Below are 22,789 nucleotides of genomic sequence, written 5' to 3' on the forward strand. Positions count from 1 at the left end.
GAAAATAGTATGGAGATTTCTCAAAAAATTAAAAAATAGGGCTGCCATACAATCCAGCAATTCCACTATTTTGGTATTTATCCAAAGGGAAGAATCAGTATATTAAAGGGATACATGCACCTCCTTGTTCATTTTGACACTATTCATAATAGCCAGGATAGAGGATTAACCTGTTTCTACCGATGAATGAATGGATAAAGAAAATTTGCTGTATATACACAATGAAGTAATATTCAGCCATGAAAAAGAATAAAATTATGTCTTTTGCAGGGACATAAATGGAACTAGAGGTCATTATGGTAAAATAAGCCAGGGACACATAAGTGGAATCTAAAAAGTTGATCCAAGGAGGTGGAGAGTAGAATGATTGTTACCAGAGGCTGGGAATCATGTGTTGGGCATAGGGGATGAAGAGACACCATTTAATAGTACAGCTATATAATCAGATAGAAGAAATAAGTTCTAATGTTCTATAGCAGAGTAGGTTGACTATAGTTAACAACAGTGTATTGTATATTTCAATATATCTAGAAAAGAGGACTTGACATGTTCTCAACCCATAGGAATAATGAACATTGAAGGGGATGGATACCCTGAATACCCTAACGTAATCATATATTCTATTCATCTAACAAAATATCACATGTATCGCATAAATGTGTATAAATGTTATGTATCAATTTAAAAACCAATTGATCAAAACAGAAGCACAGGTCACTGTAAAATAATAATTTATTTAACCAGAGTGATAATCAAAAGACTTCAACAACAACATAGAAAGTTACATGGATGCAAAAATCTTCATTATTTTAAAGCTCAGTTTTTTAAGTAATTACAAACCTAGTAAAGACAACACAAAATTTATTTTGATGAAATGTAAAATCTTTTTATTTTAAGCCAGCTACCAAAAGGGCAAAGTAATATCTTTTGCAGTGTAATTGTTTCTCCTTACAGAATGTTCATTTAGATAATCTGGAAGTTGAACCCGATGAAAAGGACACTTGAATTTAATCAGACACAGGAACAATGTGTCTAACATTATAAGTGCAACAATTAGATATATCAAGAAAAGCAAAGAGTACAAAATCAAATTATATTGAAGGAAAACACTGCTTTTCTAGGCCTTCATGGTAAGTATTTTACTGTCAGGATATAACAGCAGAGTTAGAACCAGAGGAAAAGAGTTACTGGAGTGGACAACAAAACAAAAAGGCCTTCTCAAGGTTCTCGATGGTATGAAAACCTAAGGTAGTGATGTATGCCTGCAAATCACATGCAGTAGGGTACAGCCAAAGTTGAACCACTGGGATATAAATCTGAGAAATTTGGAAAGGAAAATTTTATTTCAAGAAGTGAAATTATTATGTAAATGAATAGGAGAGCATGTTTAACCTGTAACTAGGGAAATTAAATAGATCTCCAGGAAAAAAAAATGGCTGAAACAGACACTGTGGTTTAGAATAAGGCTGTTAAAGACACAGATTTTGTGATTATAAATCAAACCTCTTGCAATTTTATGAAAAGCATATACATATTTTAAGAAAACCTTGTAGTTTCAAATATTGAGGATCAGATTCACCCTTGATACCAATGTTTACTTTTTAGAAAAACGTGTAAGTATATTTTTCTCAATCTCACCCAACTCAATCACACATATAACCTCTTTTATAAGACCCATCTTCTATAACTCTTCTTTAACTTGCTTAGATCTTTTATAATTTTTTAAAACTTCCAGTCTTAGTCTTATAATTTTTGATTTTATTTTTTCTTTTGGGACAACCAATCATTTTATCTTATGACAGAAAATTATTATGTAAGATTTTTTTCATACAAAATTACTCTTTAAAATTTATATTTTGATTGAAAACCTAGATATTATTAGTCTTTTGATAAAATTTAAGATGCTAGAAGGAACTTATTTAACAATTTGTTTTAATTTTTTAACATTTATTACCCAGACATTTAATGAGTACCTAATATTTAACTTAACTAAGGTAACGTTAAGATTTTCAGTTATATGAAAACTTCATTTATAAACATTTCTTTTATCAATAATTATCTAATTTATTAACAATTATATCTGAATTACTTATGAAAATTCAGATATTAGAGCTACTCATTTTATTTTTTATTAACCAGTTTGTAGCTAGTTAATATCAGATGTGTAAGTAAGAATCTTGAAGTTAAATGCATGTACATCTCGTCATTAACTCAGAAGATATATTTGTATTAAATCATAATTAATTTTTAATTAAATATATTAATTCAATAGACATTAAATCATTATTTAATAATTTAATTAAAATGATATAAATTAATAATCTAATAATTAATTAAATTACTGTTAATAATTTATTGGTTAAATTATTAATTTGATATAGATTGTTAAATTAATCTTATTTATTAAAAATTATTTATCAAAATAATATATCAAATATTATTTTGTTTTAAGTTGGGTTTATAGGTTTATGACTTTAAAATATCTAGTAGGGGCAAATATAAAACTGACCAGTTAACTCAGGCAAAAATGTATGTTGACAATTTTGAAACCATTTCTAATTTTATTTTAACAAATTAAAAACAATCTATTTATTTGAGATTTAAGTCATGTGAACTAAAGAAAACATTTGTGTAATTAAAATATATTTTATATGAGTGCCCATTTATCTAAAAAAAATTTAAAGAAATTTCTGTCCAACAACAGCATATTTTACCATTTAGACTTAATATATAATCTAACATATGTAAATACGTAGAAACACTTCTAAACATATATATATAGAGAGAGAGAGACCTTATAGCTCAGATTTTCTATTTTAGTCATAAAATAGTAACACATTATTAACTCATCAGTTGATTAAAAACAATTGTATCTAAATCTTATTTTTTTTTTTTTTGACAAAATGGGATAAGGCTAAACCTTAAGTTTTGTTTTCTTTTACTTTGACTTTGTCAATAGGCAATTTTACAAAGGCTGTGAACAAAATTTTGGGGAAAGACAGGTGAGTCAGTTAGCAACATACTGGATCGGACAAGGAATAGTTAACTTTGAGAATGTGACTCAATTATGTGAGGAGGCCCCCAAAAGATTTTAACAAGGTTCATACAGTATTTTCTTGGTCTCAGATACTTGGCTTTGGTCATAATAATGTTGCTATTCCTTTTAGTACAGGAAAAGTGGAATTTCACCTTTTGCTTTTAAGAAACAACATGAAAGTAAAAATGATTTTCTTTTATATTTTCTGACTTTCAAGTGTTTTTACTTAAATAACCAGTATGCCAGAATATTTGAGGAGTTTGGAAAGAGTTTAGCTTAGAGAAAGATAAAGAGGAAGAATTATAAGAGAAGAGGAAAGCCCTGGAGAGGAAAGAGTCTCAGCTAGCTTCGAGATAGTATTTTGTAGCGACGCAATCAATTGAGATAGGAGGCTTATTTGGAGTGCATAGTTTTATAGCTGTGGTCTTTTAGTTTAGATTTAAGAATAGAGGGTTTTTTTTGTTTTGTTTTGTTTTGTTTTTGAGACAGAGTCTCTGTCGCCCAGGCTGGAGTGCAGTGGCGGGATATCGGCTCACTGCAAGCTCCGCCTCCTGGGTTCACCCCATTCTCCTGCCTCAGCCTCTCCGAGTAGCTGGGACTACAGGTGCCCGCCACCATGCCCGGCTAATTTTTTTTTTTTTTTTTTTTTTTTGTATTTTTAGTAGAGACAGGGTTTCATCGTGGCCTCGATCTCCTGACCTCGTGATCCGCCCGCCTCGGCCTCCCAAAGTGCCGGGATTACAAGCGTGAGCCACCGCACCCGGCCTAAGAATAGAGTGTTGAATAATCTCTATAATATTTGAACATGTTACCAGCTAGAGTCACAAAAAATATCTTGGCATGCCTTTAAACTTTGAGAATCCATTTGTAACTACATTTATCTAGGTGATTTTGTTTAATGCCAAATACACAAAAGCCAATTAAATGCAAGCACTGATTATGAAAAGGCCAAATAAACCCAAGAAGGAAGATCAACTGCCTTCTCCAACTGAAGGAAAAAATAAAAATGCTTTCGGTGAGGCTTCAGCCTGAAAAGAGAAATCTGTCACCCAGACCTTACAGTGGAGCTCTGCCAGGAGGAAAATAGTCCTCCCTAACAGAAGATCTTCCAAGCAGAGGGAGAAAGAGGTCTCTGAAACAAGAAGAGGAAAGATCCCTCCTCATCCAAAATCCAGATAACACAGAAGCAAACTAAAATTGGGAGTTCAGTCCAAGAGACTCACCAGGGAGAAATGAGGCAACCTGCAGAAACAGTGGGGTCACAGGAGTCAGTGAGCCCCAGTGTGAGTACATCATGCCCTAGCTCTGTGGGCCAGTGATTCTCCCCAAGCTGAGTCAGCTTTGGAACCCAGCTTGACACCAAGTAGGTCAAAATCAAAATAAAATATAGGGACAGATCTCTACACTTAAAATATTTTATTAGAGAGGTGAGAATTGTAATTTGGCAGAAATGCGAGGACCAGGGGGTCTTTGGTTTGTCTAAGAACAAAATGAAGGTTGGAGATGTTATAAAAAAAAAAAAAAAAAAGGAAGTTACGTATTGTTTTGAAAAAAAATTTATTGGCCCTAGTAAAGTTTTGAGGAGCTGGCGAGTTCTGATTGGTGTGTGACAGTGGTGGGTAAAACCAGTTTTGCAGTCACAGTAGGTTAATAGCTGTTAGATAAAACTGGTTTTAGGTTACAACAGGTAGTTTTAGCAACTGGGTTTGTAGATAATTATATTTTGAAGCAATGCTATGTGCCCTGAGTGCCTTTTCCCCCTGGCCTGTCTACCCTGTTTTAGTTGCATATGACAAGAATGACCCCATTTTTTTGATCAACTTGTACAGATCGAAGAAAGTTTAATTTTCTTTTGGGTAAAGCCGGTTAGCAAACACATACGGTGTATGATCTCCTCTTCACCTTCACTGTTAAAGCCCCACCCCCCTTTGTTTTGACAGATTTTGGTTCAGACTGAGTCCTAGTCTCTTTTCCCTATTGTAATAGTCTTGAATAAAATAGCCATTGTCCATATAACATTGTTCAGTGCCATTCTTGTTCTGTCAGGAGGTAACTTCATCTTTCCATTTATATCTTTGTGGTCTCCCAGTTTCACATTTTGTTCAATAGGCCATAATCTCCTATTCTGGTACTCAAATTGTTCCATATTGGGTCATGAAAGTCCTGTCTAAGTGCTATGTCTATCCTTGATCCCCACAATTGTTTTCGGGTTTACAGTTAAAAAAGAAAGAAAGAAAGAAAGAAAAAAACTCAGCAGAATACCTGTAACCATTTTTTGCCAATCTTTGAAGTGGCTTTTATGTGTAGCCTGACACATAAGCAGAATTAACCAGACAGGTACAAAACTTGAACTTTGTTTAATTAAAAAAAATGCTGGTTTTACACTTAATAGTGTTACTTTCTGTTTTCCCCATTATCCGAGACATTTAGTGTATTTTTTTCCTGCAAATCCATTTTCTTTCTGTGTAACATCTAGCTGTTGCTGCACCATCATCACTGAGGTAAGCACATCCTTCACTCCCTCTCATGCCAAACCTGCAACAAAGGGATTAACCATTATGTAGTCACGTGATTTCTTCCTTGCCCACTGACACCTTTAAACAAAAATTCTATTGTCTAAAGTGCTGAAAGGTGTGCTATCGCACAGTTCTCTCTTGGGCTAGTGTTGATACCTATACTAGTTTAGATCAAAAGAGTTTCTTTACCAAGAATTTGTACATGTTAAACTGGCATTAGGTTGGTTACATGTAATCAGTGGAGCTACCAGTTCATATAAACCAATGGTTTTCAATTAGGGATGATTTTGGTTCCAAACCAAGGGACACTTGACAATATTTGGAGATGTTTTTTATTGTCACAAACGAAGGCAGAGGTTGAGTAGGGTGGATAGTTTATCCAGGGATGCTGCCAACACCCTACAATGCACAAAGAAAAGTGCCCCTTTTCTACGACAGAGAGGTATTCAGTACAAAATATCAGTAGTGTTTCTATTGAGAAACTCTAACATAAACTAAGTGGCTAAGTGACTGAGAGTCACCATTTGGGATGTGTACACACATTTTCCAAATTATAATGCTAAAGATATGAAGCCCATGACAAATTGCATAATAGTGAAATTGCAAATAAAATCAGATTAAAATGAACATCAAACTGAAATTGTACTGTAAAAGACATCAGAAAATAGGCAACAAAAAGTTTAAAGAAGAGTCATATAATTGGACAAGATAGTTTATAATCAGACAAAAGTTTAATTGGGGTGGGGGGAGTTGTGTATATGAATCTCAGGTCTTTATTTTCAAAATAGCCAACTAGGAGATCTGTTCCCTTATATCTTAATTTCCAACCTTCATGGCTGCCTCCTTGAATGAATCTCAATATATATTCAATCTCCTCTCCATCTTTCTAACATGTGCAAAAATCTTGGGCTCTAGAGAAATTTAGCTAAAGCGTAAGTCCTAGAGAAGGCTGCACTATCTAAATTTAAGTGATCCCAGAAAAAATAAACTCACGATTTGGTAAATGTAGCTCCATCTACCCATTGTCCTGTTCGATTTTTTGCCATCTTCAGTCCAATCCAGTGATCAGAACTGCATTTGTACCGCCTAAGAAAATTCTTTAGAGACAAAGTTAATTTCAAAATCATACATGCCGATTTTTATGACAACCTACCGTGTACCTCTTGTTTTTTTGTAGGTTGTGAAGTGCAAGGCAACGATTGTTCAACTCCTAGCTTCACTAGAAAATAACTATGGAGTTTTTAAGAAGTACTTTATTTTTCCTCTGACCTTCAGTTTTTTTCGTGAAACAAATAGGTTAGATACATTTTCTTTAGATATGATTCCAAATTGATAAATGTTCAATTTGAATATCTATTCCTTCACAGTTTTCAAACTGTGAGCTCCTAGAAAGACAAGTTTGAAATTGAGCTCTTGCACAGCGTTTTCAATTACCAGATATTTATTATACTATTTGTCCACTTCCCAGTAAATAGTAGTAGCTTCATTTTAGTGTTACTTTTTACTTCAGTTTATCTTCCCAAACTACATAGGTAAATACACACACATACACATCCTCATATATCTAGTTTCTTTAGAACCTAATTATCAAATTTTATTTTTCTGCTAAACATTTAAATTTCCAAATACATCATTCAGAAATAAATGCAATGCTTTTTTTCCTGACATTTCTTCTTCTGATGCATTGTTTGACTTACCTCGACCTTGCTTAACCCTCGACCTTTTTCTTTAATCATAGAATTAGAAAGTCCTTGAGGCTACTCTGCTACTAAATAGCTTGGAAATTATAAGCTTCACACTGTATCACTCTACTTTTCAATTTAAGAGAAATATAAAGGAGTTAGGCCAGATCACAACACTATGGTCAAATCCTATCTACCCCAACAGTGACACCTGTGACTTTTGACATTTTAATACACTGTCTTCACAGCATTGCATAAACTAATTTGAAAAAAATAATTAGTTGGGCTAAGTTTTGGCTTTACAAATAAACAGATTAATAAAAACATTGTCCTACATTCAAAGGCCTTCATTTACATGAGGAAAATAACGTAAACATAATGTTAGAAAATAGTCTACTAGATATGGAGAAGTTATGAGTGTGATTAATACAATGTGAAACTGGAATTTACGGAAAAAAAATATGAGTTTTTAAGGGTAACTTTGACACAGGATGTGCTCTAAGGGAAGAGTAGAATATTCCGTGTAAATGCAGATGGCCAAGGAGAAGAGGGTAATTCGTAGTCTAGACTCAGGAAAGAACTTCAGGAAAGGCTTCAGGACAGAGCTTGACTGGTCTTGGTGACAGAGAACTGGGAGATGTGTTTCCTAGTCCTGCTCTATGAAAAATGTTAACATTATTTGCTCAATAAAAGCTTGCCCCATTTTAGCCCCTTGTTAGAAGTGCAATAATTCTAAATAGGTGGAAATAGATATAAAAATATTTTGTAAGACGAACTTTATCTCATATTATTTTGTAATTAAAATGCACATTTAAATTAAACTATTTTAAATAATCTATTACAATTCTTATGTAAATTTCTTCTCCACTCCACAGACAGCTTTACTTCCTTCTGTTTATCACTTAAATTTTGCCAGTGTATGTAGTACATAATAGTCATCCATGATCTTCAAAATACATCAGGATATTTTATGATCAGTGTTTTTTCTTCATCCAAACGGTACAAGCATTCTTCTCTGATACATTTGAAGATTTCTCTTAAGTTCAAAACTAATTATTTTTATGTACTTCTGTTCTTCACATTCCATGATCCTCACTATTTATTTAGTCAGTCTTGGCTGACAATATTCCTATAGTGGACATATTTATCTTAATATTGATTGTCTTTATATTTCTTCACCTTTCATTTTATTAACACTCATTATTTTTTCCAACTCACTGCTAGTTAAGCTTTCTTTCCCCCCAAGAGGAACTGTAAGGAACAGTCAGAGTATTTCTCAGAATGTTCATTTTCAAAAGTCTTGCAAAATTCAGCAGCAACATTATTGACTACAGAAGCCCTTCCTATGATATTAAGCTTGCACCTTAATTCTTGATTTGCAGTACCTACTCCTAATCCATCTAGCTTTCAACATTTTATTACCTTTTGTTTCTTGCAAAATAGTTTTGTTTCCTTTCACTGACCTATAAATTGGCTCTGCCTGATTCGCATGCATTTAAATTTGAACCAATCTTCGGCAGATTGTGTAAATAAACTTTGCTCACCACAGAGGTAACACACAATTGTCTTTTAACAATGTTGACTCTTGTGCTATTCTACTTTTCACTGAAACACTTCTCAACAGCAAATTATTTGCAAAAAAATTTTTAATCAAGTTAGAGTACCTCTTATATTTTCTTTTCATTCTTAAAGAGACCAAACAAAGGTAAGTAAACATGTATGTTTACAATATAAATGACTAGGGGAAAGAACAAATTTCACTACTGCAGAGGTGCAGTTGTTCAATCCCTTGTTAAAGTTCTTGGAGAGCCTCTTTACTCATAGGGATTTTGTCATGTAAATCAAAATTTATTCAACAAGGATCCGTTAGACTTTTCATTTGTACCTGCTTTGTGCATAATGCTAAGGATAACATTTCACAGAAGACATGGTATCTGCTCACTGAAAACTTACACTCTGGCCTAGGAGGAAATTTTGATTTTCCTCTCTATTGCATTACTGGTAGAGAGTGTTCTAGTGGAAGCTGCCAGGGGACCTCAGAGACAGGCAGCAAAACGAAATGAAGAAGTCAGAGCAAAGTTTCTCTCAGGAAGTAGAATGGAGAATCCCCTCCTTCCTCAGACAGTTCTCCTTTCTTGGTGGAGTACTGGCTCTTAAAACGTTTTCAAACATTGTCAAGCTCTTCTGTGTACACTCTTTAAAATATAAAGATAGGTATTAAGTCTACTACTTGATGTTAGTCTTACATTCTTCAAACAAAGCATCACTAGGTGTTTCATCTTTATGTCACATGGCATATTCTGAACACCTTCAATATCCTGCCTAGATAGGCATGAGTGAAAAGACTTCAAGATTATAATGGTATTTTAATATTTCTAATGCTCTGACTCAAGAAAATTCACAAAGAATATATATTAAATTACTTACCATTTCTTCTATGTTGTCAATTATAGTTAGGTCAGCATGTTGAGTGGAACAGCTGTATTTACTTGAATTCCAATCTCCTTCTTCTTTAGAGAAATAATAGCATTTGTTTTGGAAACCAATCCAATCATATGGGCATAAACTCTGAGAATCTTGAGTTAGTTTAACTGGAAATGAGACAAATATATATATTAAGTACCATATAGAATAATATGCTACCGTGTTTTGAGATCACTGGACGCAGGTTTTTGATGTAAAAGATTATGGTCACTATGAAATTTGTATATCTATTATACGATAGGTTGAAAAAATTTTATGTCTTTGTCATGTTAGGTCAAATGACAGTAGTTTAAGATTTATCAGGGCATTTCTTTCAACTTCAACTTCGGTGATATATAGGCCTTCCAGGAGCCACCAGAATTATTCTACTTGTGTAGGTTACCGTTACCATTGCTGGGTAAATGAAATAAAAGGAAATCCTAGCATTATCTAAGAGTAATGCAAGTAATAATTTGTATTAGTCACTAATGAATCTAAATACATGATTTAATCTACAAAGAAGCAACAAAAAATTTTGCTTTGTAAAGCAAAATACAAAATAAGTTGGACTGCTTATTGTCAGCTAGGAATCACCATCACTGTATAGCTCTGGTTTAGCCAATGAATGGAACTCACATGAGATTTGGAAGGTGGAAGTAAAGCAGAAGATATAATTCCTGGAGACCATGAACATAGGAACTTCACAGGTCTTTCCATGTGTTCCCCTGTTGGAGTCTTGGCAGCTAGATATCTTAGCTTCTTAGACTTTCCTCCAAATGCATTAGTGCATTATGCCAATATTATTAGTGACCATTTCTCCTCCAGCTTGCAGCACAGCCCCAGCCTTGAGCTATGCATCACTTCTAGATCTTCCCACATTCATGTTATCCCTAATTTCTACATTAAAAGCCTTGTTCTCATAATATGTGTTTGTATTTTGGAACACACCCAGACTGAATCAGTTTTTGGCACCAAACATGATTCTAAGGAAACCGAACCTTGAGGATGAGATACGGTGTTAGTTTTTTAATATCATTCACTTTAAAGGCATTGATCCAACTACTAGTTATAAATAGAATACTGATGGCAGTGAAGCACAGTGGCAAAATAATCAGTTAAATTATCACCTATAGTCATCTGATGCCAAGAGTCTATAGAAGATAAAATTTTATGTACATACACAGTGTGTATATATATGTATCTAGGTATGTGTACATATAAGGGTGTATAGATACATATACACACATATGTGTATATGTATCTCTCTCATATACTGTCTAATATAGTGTTTGTGTTACTCTTAGATAATGCTAAGATTTCCTTTTATTTCATTTACCCAGCAATGGTAACGGTAACCTATACAAATAGAATAATTGTGGTGGCTCCTGGAAGGCCTATATATCGCCGAAGTTGAAGTTGAAAGGAATATAAATGCCCTAATAAATCCTAAACTACTGTCATCTGACCTAACATGACAAGACACAAAATGTTTTCAACCTGTTATATGATAGAGATACAAATTTTGCTGTGACCATAATCTTTTACAACAAAATCCTGTGTGTCTTCAATGTTCTCAAAACACAGTAGCATCCAAACTTATGGGATTCAACTAAACTTGTGGGACACAGCAACTACCTTAAAGCTTACAGGAAAATTTATTGACTTAAGATTATGTTTTAGAAATAATGGAAGACTTTTTGAAAAGATAATTATCTTACCTTACAAAGTTAATAATAGTGATAAATTAAAACCAAAGTAGAAAGACACAATTTAGAAAACAAAAAGAACAGAAATCAATTGAATAAAAAATTAATGCCAAATAGAAGAAAAGTTTAAAGTCATAAGATGACTTTTGTTGAATGCGCTAAAACAAGATTGACCGCTAGGAAAACTGATTTTAAAAAATGTAGCAGTGAGAGATAAAAACACAAATTAGCAACATAAAGAATGAAAAAGTAGAGAAATTTCTAGAAGAACACAATTTAGCACAACTGACAAGATAAAAGCAGTGTATCTAAATAATACTATATCTAGTTAAAAAATTAAATCTTTAGTTTAAAAAATTGCACAAAAAGAAATCTCCCTGTCCAGATGGCTTCAGTTAGAAATACTTTTAATCGTTTAGGAAAGGCGTAACACCAACGTTATACACACTCTTTCAGAAAATAGGATAGGAGGGAATACTTTCCAACTGAATTTTAGAAGCCATCATAATCACATCAATACCTGACAACAGTATTGAAAGAAAGAGAAATTATAGGTAGATCTTTTATGAAGACGTAAGATATATGTGCATGTATCTTAAAATACTACTCAGTTTAATTGAAGAATGTTAAAAGGTTAATAGGTTATGATCAAGTTGAATCTATCACAGAAATTGAAGATTATCTTATCTTAATATTACAAAATCTGTGTAGTTCTACATATTAGCAGAGAAAAGAAAGTATCTCAATAGATCAAGATAAAGCATTTGATATTTTAAATTAAAGGGAAGTAAATAAAACACCTTTAATCTGATTAAGAATATCTGCAAATACTATTACTAAATTGGGAAACATTAAAAACTTTTTTATTGATTTAAGAATGAGACAAACATGTAAGCTGTCACTACTTATACTCAACCTTATACTGGAAGTTATAGCCAGTAACATAAGAGAATACAATGAATAAAAAAGGCATAAGGTTTCCAACAGAATAGGTAAAACAATTATTATTTTCAGATAATGTAAATTTTTATGTAGAACCTGCAAAAGAAACTGAAGAAAATTTATGAAAATGAATAGTTAACTACAGCAAATTTGCTATATGAGGCTTATATAGGTATATATTAAATATATATAGATAATTTTTATAGGCCAGCAACAGACTAAATAGGAAAATAGTGTTAATGAAAATACTTCTATGCTACTTAAAATTGCATTATAGAGTATTGAGTCTTTAAAAAATAAATTCTTAAAAGGATGTGTGTGAAATCTATTCTGAAAACTATAAAAAATTTCTGGCAGAAATTACGGAACACCAAATCAATATTTTAAATGTATGATTCAATATTAAGATAATGATTCCATGAAAATTGACTATGGTTTAATGCAATCTCAATCAAAATTACAGATAATTTATGTGGCAGTTTAAAGGATCTAAAATGCTCCAGGTAAACTTGAAGAATAAAAATAAAACTTTTAAAACATTTAAACAACCAGACATCAAGACTTATTATAAACCGACAGTATTGAGACAGAATGATATAGATACAAAGATAGATAAAATAGAGTAAGTTAATGTAATAAAATTTTAGCAAAAATGACCTTCACCTACGCAGTTGATTGATGACAAAGACCAACTGCAGTTAAGTAGGGAAAGTATAGTCTTTTTAATAAGTTGTTTCAGGTTGAAAGATTAACTAAATGGGAAATAATGCACCCTAATATCTATCTCCTAATATTTATAAAAATCAACTTCAAGAGGACTATATTTTGGGAAGTGAAAGGAAAATAGAAACCCTACAAAAATATTTTTATGTCTTTGAAGTAATGTGAATTTCTTAGAATGAAAAATGTAGTGACAATAGAGAAGGACACAATTACACTACTTTAAAATTCAGAAGCTCTATTGATTGAAAGACACGACACAGAGGGTAAACTCCAGCTTCATAGTTAAAGAAGATATTTGCAATACCTATAAACTATAGTCTCATCTAGACTATGAAACAACTCTTATGAACCAAGCAGAAAAAGAGAGCTAACTTACTAAAATATGGGGAAAGTATTGAAACATTCCCACTACAAAATATTACATCTAAATAAACAGCAATTATGAAGGTACTGAACAGTATTGATCATCAGGAAAACGTCAATTAAAGCCAAAATCGGGTAACAACATGCACTCACTGGAATGGCAAAAATTAATAAAACCAACAATAAAGTATTGACATGGCATGGAGCAATTGGAATTCTCATACACTTCTGCTGAGATTATCTACTATTTTTGGTAAAATACACTTCAGTTGATCTATGCATATTCTGTGCTTAACAATCCTTCTTATAAGTATATCTCAAGTTATTTTCCAGTATTCATTAAAAGACAAAAATATGAAATTATACAGTTGCTCAAAACCACCCAATCTGCAATAGTCAAAAATAACACAATACAAATGTTCATCAAAAGTGATACATAACAGTGAATGAACTATACTAAACCCTGAGGACAACTCAGCTCACCTTCTGTTTTTGTACAACCACCAGGTAAAAATAATTTTTACATTTTAAAAAGAAAGAAAGTAATCAAAATAATTATAAATGAACAATATTTTGTGACATACAAAATTTTATAATATTTACATTTCCATGTTCAATTTTATTGACACACAGCCATGGTCAATGTCTATGCATTTTCTATGAGACTATATGGCTAACAAAGCATAAAATATTTACTATCTGGGTCTTTTTATAAAAAAATTTCAAACTTTTTCCATAATAATGAGTTAATGAACTTCTGCTACCTATGATGACATTGAAAAATCACACAAGCATAATGTTGAATAAAAGGAAAAAGATGCAAAGATACATGCACATTGCATGATTGTATTTATGATACATGCAAATTGCATATTGTATTTTATATGTATTTAAATTTGATTATATTTATATAAAATTTTTTAGTAGGCAAAACTAAGCTATAGCAATAGAAGTCAACATAGTGATTAATATAGGCAAGAAAGTGTTGAATAGAAGTGAGATTATCAGGGTGAATAATTTTACCACAATAATTTTGGTATTTCTGATGCCTTACATAGGTCATGTAATTAATAAAATTTATTCATTTGTACCAATTAAATGTTATCATGTCTAATGAGAAGATAATGAGATACTGAGAAAAGATCATGACTGAGACAGAAAGGAATAGGATCATACACAGAAAGCCATGAAAAATAAAGGACGTAACTTACCTATATTTACAGTAATAATATTAGTTATTATTATTAAAGTAATACCAATTATAACACACTTTTTATGTTTGGTCATCATACCTGAAAAACAAAAACAAAGACATTTAGGAGACTTCTGGCTCCAAAATGATGGCATAAAAGTAAGTTGGCTTTAATGCCCCCCATAGAAAACAACAACAAAACATTAGTGCTGTGATTATCACCAGGAATATCCCAGAATTCAAATATGAGAAGGAGACAATTCCTGGAGCCACAGAAAAGTAAAAACCCAACAAAAAACTCCATACAGATAATAAGAGAATTAGACTTCCATATCCATGAGGCCTCTCCCTGCAAATCTTCCCAGTACCCAAGGGCATGGAAACATCATTTCTATACTGGAAAAAGAGAAATCAAGGTGGATAAGCAGCTTCCCCACCAGCTTGAGTTCCCTGGCAGGAAACTTGCCCCTGCCTTAACACTTGGGAAGCATCAGGGGTGCCTGAATGAGGACAGGCAGAGACAAAGTGGGGAGGCAGGACTACCATCCCCAGTACCAGAAACTCTGCTCTGTTACTTGACCAAAGGAGATGTCAACTTTGAGTGGCTGTCGAGCGGCATCATGCTATAGGAGGTTCGTTGCACAGATCCCCTGGGTTGGAGCACCTCATCAGTCTTCCCACACTACTGGGATATCCCCTTTGGAACCTCCCTCATTTGGTATGAGTGGCACTCTAATTGTTTAGTAGAACCAAGGCAAACCTGGGTTAAGACACCGTGTAGTCATAACAAGGAGGCAGAAACCTAGCGGCCGCCCCCCCCCAAAAAAAATCAACAGGTAAATTACAAGGAATATTTAAACAAACATATTCAATATAAACCAAAACAAGCCATATAAAATCCTTCAACACAAAGACATAGATGCATATCCATAAGAAACAACAGCAAATGGGGAACTGCGATACTCCCAAATGGACAAAGTCAGAATCAGAGACAGATCTTAGTGAAATGGCAATATGAGAGCACTTGTACCAAGCATTCAAAATAGTATTTTTAAGAAAACTCACTGGTCTCTAAAATAACACAAAAAACAATTCAGAAATTTATCAGAGAAATTTAACAAAGGGATTGAAATAATTTTTAAAAATCAAAAAGTGATATTGGAACTGAAAAATACATTTGCTGAACTGAAAATTTTATTAGCGGCTCTCAAAAGAGAATGGATCAAGAAGAAGAAATAATCAATGAGCATGAAGATGGGCTTTTGAAAATACACAAGGAAAGGAGAAAAAAAGGATAAAAAGGAAGGAAGAATGCCAACATGTTGTAGAAAATTACTGCCAAAAACCATATCTAAGAATTATTGGTGTTTAAGAGAGAGTCAAACCAGAGCAAGAGGTAGAAAGCCTATTCAAAGAAATAATAACAGAAAGCATTACAAAGCTTGAGAAAGAGATAAAGATTCAGGCAGATAAAGGTCAGAGAACACCAAACAGATTCTGACCCTAATAAGACTACCCCTAGGCATAGAATAATCAAACTCTCAAAGGTCAAGGAAAAAGAGAGGATCCTAAAATCAGCAAGAGAAGAGAAGCAAATAATATTTAAAGGAGCTCCAATTTATCTGATGATAGACATCTCAGTGGAAACCATACAGGCCAGGAGGAAAAGTGATGACATTTTTTAAATGCCAAAAAAAAAAAAGCCCTGCCATCTAAGAATACTGTATCCTGCAAAGCTAACCTTCAAATATGAAGAAGAGACAATATTTCCCAGACAAACAAAAACTGAGAGAATTCACCACCACCAGACATATCTTATAAGAAATGCTAAAGGGAGTTCTTCAACCAAAAAGAAAAAAACACAAGAACAGAAAACAGCTGAATATATAAAATACACTGATAAAATTAAGTGTATGCACAAACCCAGAATACTCTAATACTGTAATTGTGGTGCACAATCTTCTCATATCTCTAGTAATGAAGACTGGAAGATAAATCTATCAAAAACAATGATAGCTACAGAAACCAGTTAAGAGGTAAGCAATAAAAATATGTGAATTGGGAAAACTAAATTAAAAATGTGTGAGGGTGGAGTAAAAGTGTTTTTTTCCTTTGTTGCTATTCTTTTCTTTGTGATATAAGTTATCTCTTTAAAATAACTTGTTATATCTATAAGATTTTTTACAAGCCTCATAGTAATCACAATGCAAAACCTATAGTAGAGTCACTAAAAATAAAAAGCAACTAATTAATATATACCACCAGAGAAAATTATATAACCCCAAAGAATGACAGTAAGAAAAGAAAAAAGAGAGAAATTTAAAAACAACCATAAAACAAGCAACAAAACAGCCACAGAAAATCCTTACTTAACAATAATAATACGGAGTTTAAACGAACTCAACTCTCCAATTAAAAGACATAAAGTGCAGGCCAGGTGCAGTGGCTCACGCCTGTAATCCCAGAATTTTGGGAGGCCAAGGAAGGCGGATCATTTGAGGTCAGGAGCTCAAGGCTAGCCTGTCCAACATAACGAAACCACATTTCTACTAAAAATACAAAAGTTAGCTTGGTGTGGTGGTGTACGCCTGTGATCCTGGCTACTCAGGAGGCTGAGGCAGGAGAGTCGCTTGAATCCAGGAGTTGGAGGCTGCAGAGATCCAAGAGCATGCCACTCCACTCCAGCCTGGGCAATAAAGCAAGACAGTCTCAAAAAAAAAAAAAAAAAAAGCATAAAGTTAAAGTGGCTGACTTGGTAAAGAAAAAACCCTCACTGTATGCAGCCTACAAGAAATCCGCTTCACCTGTAAAGACACACAGAGAATGAAAGTGAAGGGGATGAACAAAGATATTCCATGCAACTAGAAACCAAAAAAGCCGGAGTAGCTATACTTATATCAGATAAAATAGATTACAAAACGAAGACTACCTTAAAAAGAGACAAAGGTTACTATGTAATGCTAAAGAGGTCAATTCAGCAAGAGGATATGACAGTTCTAAAAATCTATGGACCTGGCCGGGCGCGGTGGCTCACGCTTGTAATCCCAGCACTTTGGGAGGCCGAGGCGGGCGGATCACGAGGTCAGGAGATCGAGACCACAGTGAAATCCCGTCTCTACTAAAAATACAAAAAAATTAGCCGGGCGTGGTGGCAGGCGCCTGTAGTCCCAGCTACTCGGAGAGGCTGAGGCAGGAGAATGGCCTGAACCCGGGAGGCGGAGCTTGCAGTGAGCCGAGATCGCGCCACTGCACTCCAGCCTGGGTGACAGAGCGAGACTCCGTCTCAAAAAAAAAAAAAAAAAAAAAAAAATTATGGATCCAACACCAGATCTCCCAAGTATACCCAAGTATATAAAGCAAACATTCATTGATCTAAAGGGAGAGATAGACTGCAATGCAATAATATTAGGGGACTTTAACTCCTCACCCTGAGTAATGGACAGATAATCTAAACAGGAAATCAACAAGGAATATTGGAGTTATACTGCACACTTTACCAAATATATCCAACTGACATGTACAGAAGCACTGCTGCAGAATACTCATTATTTTTATTAGTACATGGAGCATTCTCCAGAATAGACCACATTGTAGGCCAAAAAACAAGTCCAAATACATTCAAAAAAGTAGAAATCTAATCAAGTATCTTTTCTGACCACAATGGGATGAAACTAGAAGTCAATAACTTGAGAAACCTCAGAAACTGCACAAACACATGAAAATTAAATAATGTGCTCCTTAACAACCAAAGAGTCAATGACGAAATTAAGAAGAAAATTTAAAAAATTTCTTGAAACAAATGAAAATGAAAGCACAATAAACTAAAATCTGTGGAATGCAGAAAAGTAGTACAAAGAAGGAAGTTTATAGTAATAAATGCCTTTTAAAAAAGGTAAAAAGACTTCAAATAAATAACCTAATGATGAACTTAAAGGATTTGTAACAGCAAGAACAAACGAAACCCCAAATTAGTAGAAAAAAGAAGTGTTAAAAATCAAGCTCTTTCTGATGAGGTTTCTTATCTTTTGTATATAACCTTATTAATATCATGAATTATTTACTAATTTTCTTTAAACCTCAGGTATCAAAAAGACAGGAAGTTGTTTCTCCGTTTTCCCTGCCACGAATCAAGTAAATATGTCAGTATGTCATTCCGTTTTTCTCCCCATGAATTGGCATAATGTAAAAAGATAGATGTTAGAGATATCATGATTTCAAAATCTTGATCAAAACTTTGTGGCATGTAATTGTATTTTCTTACCCCCATTTGATCCTATACTCTTCATCCATTAACTAGTACCACTTCTATTTTTTTAAAATTAAAGAGCATATGTGTGTTGTGTTTTTAGAAAGTATAGTTACAACAGAAGTATATAAAAGGTAACTTTTGCTATTATTTTTTTCTTGTGTTATAGTTGTCCTGTTTTTAAATATTTTAATTATTTTGTGTGTGTTAAGAGTGTAAAGATTATTTACATTTGCAGCAAGTGGAAGTCCCCATGAGTCAGTTTCATATCCATTATTTGAAGGAGGTAGTCAGACCATTTTGATATTCTTTCTTCCAGAATGACTGTTGAAAAGAAAACCCTAAGCTCCTTAAATCAATGGCCTTTTCAATTAAAAAAAATCTAGCTTATTGAATTAATGTTTCTGAGAATTGTGAAGGGATTTTAAAAGGAGGAAATAACTTCGAGCGAACAGGTAGAAAGAAGGGCAATGCACATCCTGACAATACGAGAAATGACAATTTGCAGATACAGGGGAAAATAGGAGGCTTTTCCATTGCAAAGTTGACAAGGTATTGGAGTATAAGGACTTGGTGGTGTATACAGAGATGGTAGATCTTACGTACAGATGACCCCAGCTTCAAAAAAGATGATTGTACTTTAAATGTGGCAAAGAAACAGTGTGGCTTTTGTTATGAGTGCAGCACAAAATAGCAGAGCTAGACCCGAAGAGGTCATTTATACTGGAACATGGTCTTCTCAGAGGTATTCAGTGGAAACTGATGAATGAAGACCATTATAACACTTTGGTGTCTTATAAAACCTGGGAAACTTCATATAACCTTGGAAGAAATCTCTCACTCTCAACACCACCAAATGACAGAAAGTAAGTAAACTGTCCTGTCCATTCAGTGGGATGGAGACTTGAAGTAACATTTAATTTTACTTAAATAACTAATGAATTCAACATTTATTGCACTTCTGAATATGTAGGTACAAATTTAAACCTATTATATGTTCATTCTCTACTTAATCTATTTCCTGAACCCTGAAATCTAGCTTTTTACACTCAGCATAAGTCGTTTTCACTTTTTTTTTTAATTTCCCAGAATCTTTTCATTGTTACTGAATTCTCAATACTTATTTAGGAGGCTGTAGTTATTTACATGAGTTATCAGAAGAATTAGTGGCATTGGTAGAATGTGGTTAGCATAGCTGCCTTTCAACTTTCAAAAAAATTAAAAAATTGTGATCTCCCATGATGAAGCTGATATCGAAACATGAATTTCAAAGTTGCTGAGCCTTCTTAACGTTTGATGAGGCTGTGCTTAAAAGGACACTTCCCCAGACAGTTTGAGAACAATGGATTTAATTAACAGTGTGACTAAAATTGTTCTGTATTTAAATGTATAATCTACACAGTTAAGGACTGCAATTGTTTTCCCCATAGAAAAGTTTCACTGACTCAACCATTTTCTGTTTGATTCTGCTCTCTAAGGAAAGATAAGAAATATGCAGAGTGACCAATGTATTTAAAAGCAAACAATATTATTTTTCTTAGCTAATAGCTATAGAAAAAAATCATAAAATACTGATAAGCAGAGCAAATAAAATATTTGTTAAAATGTATATAAAAACTGACTGAATTATATCACACTGCCCTAAATTACTACTATTAAAATGATGTTCATAATTTCAGATATGTATGTATATATAATATATACAATATTATACTGAATATATTATTCAGTAACTTTTAAAATATGTTCATATGTAATATGATATATATTATATTATATAATGTATATACAAATGTATAAATTTATACAATTGATTGAAAGTAGAAAATAACACTGGTTTTACTAGTGGCTGGAAGGCATTCTTAAAACTTTTGATTAAGATGATATTATATGCTACCATCAAATATTGATCTCATTCCCCCCAAACCTCTTTTATCTAACTTTGGGCAGAATTATAAAACTGGTTAAAATCAGGGAGGAAGGATAAAATATGAGTTCTATTGTACCACAGCAATAATTTTTTTGACTGTAGCATACACTGGTAGGTTGACATTTAGTTAAACGGGAAATGCTTAAAGCTCATCACAGTCCCTAAATCCCTAAATCACAGATTGTTGTATTGAATGCATTTAGTTTCAGCCTCTTGTCTTTCAAATATTTTGACATAAATAAACCCCGCTGAAATCCCAAAGATGTAGTTTGGATCTTATATATTCTGAACTTGCTATTTAATAAATCCAATGCTACCAGGTTGTTTCATAGTGTATTTTTTAGAACATTTTCTTTCCTCATCCTTCGTAGGGTTGGTAAAGACATCTCCATGGATATCAGAATACTAGCAATTCCTTAGTAAGAGTAGGAAAAGGGTATATTCTTTCTGTTAAGTACTCCTAAAGCCCGGTGTATCTTTACACCATCCAATAAAGCAATCTTTAAAAATATTAGAAATATTGGCTAAATTTTTCATATTATGTATGCATTCTGAGAACTGTATGAGTATCTGGATCATATCTAACATCTTCTCAAGTATTTGTTTTATAAAATACTTAGTAAAAATGAAACTAAATCTTGAGCAGTTTTAAGTCATGGTTAACCCTTCTCCATTGTAATTCAAATAATGTAAAGTAAGTCTGAATTTATTAGGACAAAACAGTCATATGCAAACCTCAATCTTGTTATAAGAAGGAATTTTCTAGTTTCACAAAAGAAACCACAAAATTTAATTCTGTTCTCAAAGGCTTTAACATTATGCATCACAATTTCAATAAATAATGGTCATTCTAAACAAACAAAAATGTTCTTACCTTGCATCTTTTAATCAGTGTTTTGATTTTCTGCTAGCAGCTTTGTGTCATGTCTTGCAGAACCTCTCTTCAAAGTTGTAACTTTATTTAACTTTAATATAAAAATGTTACTCTTGTTTTTACAGCACAGCTCCAAACTAGAAGTATACCACTTTTGAAGAGTAACTCAAAAGTATAAATAGCATTTTGCAAACTAGAAGTAACCATGTGACTATCTATTAGTCATACTGTTGTTTATTACAATTTTCTTGTCTTCAAAAAAAAAAAAAGCTTGCCAAGGAGGAAGGAAGTTTGTGAAAAAAAAATTTAAAGCTGAAGAATAAACACATATTTTCTTACTTTCTCAACAGAGATTCTCATCTGAACCACAGAACACAAAATTGCTCAAGTGGTTGTTTTTCTGATTCATCCAGTAGTGATACTTAACTGGTACCCTTCCAGAGCTGTAGGAGAGGCTGATACTAATTAATTAAACAGCATTCTTTAGGACATTACTGCTTTCTTATCCTGTATTAAGAAAGATCACCTTAAAAGCGATAGAATCAAAGAAAAAGCAATGGTTTAAACTTTGGCTACTGAAAGAAAAACAAAAACTGTTCTCTCTCTCTCAAAGACAAATGTGTGCACAGTCACACGTGTGGGTGTGAGCACACACACACACAAACACACACAAAGACACACAGAGGGAAAAAAGAAAATGAAAGTAACAAAGTGCCCAGAATGTTATCATCAGCATACAGGATGACACCATTATGCTTTTGCTAAGTTACCAGTCCACAATTTTATTTTCTTTTTTTTTTAATTTTTGTAAAAGTACAAACAAAAAGATGTATATCAAACATATTAGGAAGGTTGCACATGGGAAGATGGGGAATAGAAATAGGGGGTGGGAATTAAAGAAAATAAATGAGAGAGGGACTTTGTATGGATCAATGATAATAACTCAATCCTCTATTTGACAAAGAAGAAGGAGAAGGAAGAGGAAGAAAAAGAAAGTGGGATAAAGGATCAGAAAGGGAGGAACAATTTTATTTTCAAATCTGCTCTAATCAGTTTCCCAGTGATTTTGTATTAGCCCTCAACAAATATATTAGGGAGGAAACTGAGGAGAAGAA

The 22,789-nt window shown here is 33.1% G+C and overlaps 1 protein-coding gene across 1 annotated transcript; it reads right to left on the reverse strand.

Annotated features, from left to right (window-relative positions):
• Nucleotides 1-5,415: 5,415 nt before the first annotated feature.
• CLEC2B (C-type lectin domain family 2 member B) lies at nucleotides 5,416-21,791 on the reverse strand. The gene is made up of 5 exons (XM_032159020.2): nucleotides 21,675-21,791; nucleotides 14,644-14,724; nucleotides 9,663-9,826; nucleotides 6,547-6,650; nucleotides 5,416-5,572 (listed from the first exon to the last, which is right to left on the reverse strand). Exons 1-5 carry the CDS (start codon nucleotides 21,679-21,681, stop codon nucleotides 5,464-5,466), a joined length of 465 nt encoding a protein of 154 aa, XP_032014911.1. The 5' UTR covers nucleotides 21,682-21,791; the 3' UTR covers nucleotides 5,416-5,463.
• Nucleotides 21,792-22,789: the final 998 nt, after the last annotated feature.

This window comes from Hylobates moloch, unplaced genomic scaffold, assembly GCF_009828535.3.
Source record: "Hylobates moloch isolate HMO894 unplaced genomic scaffold, HMol_V3 SCAFFOLD_8, whole genome shotgun sequence".
Taxonomy (NCBI): Eukaryota; Metazoa; Chordata; class Mammalia; order Primates; family Hylobatidae; genus Hylobates; species Hylobates moloch.

What these genes read in the sequence shown, in the direction of transcription:
- CLEC2B (XM_032159020.2), bottom strand. An exon ending in TATTATTACTGTAAATATAG is followed by an intron (nt 9,827 to 14,643) that starts GTAAGTTACGTC and finishes TCTCATTTCCAG; the next exon opens with TTAAACTAACTCAAGATTCT. An exon ending in TTGACAACATAGAAGAAATG is followed by an intron (nt 6,651 to 9,662) that starts GTAAGTAATTTA and finishes TTGTCTCTAAAG; the next exon opens with AATTTTCTTAGGCGGTACAA.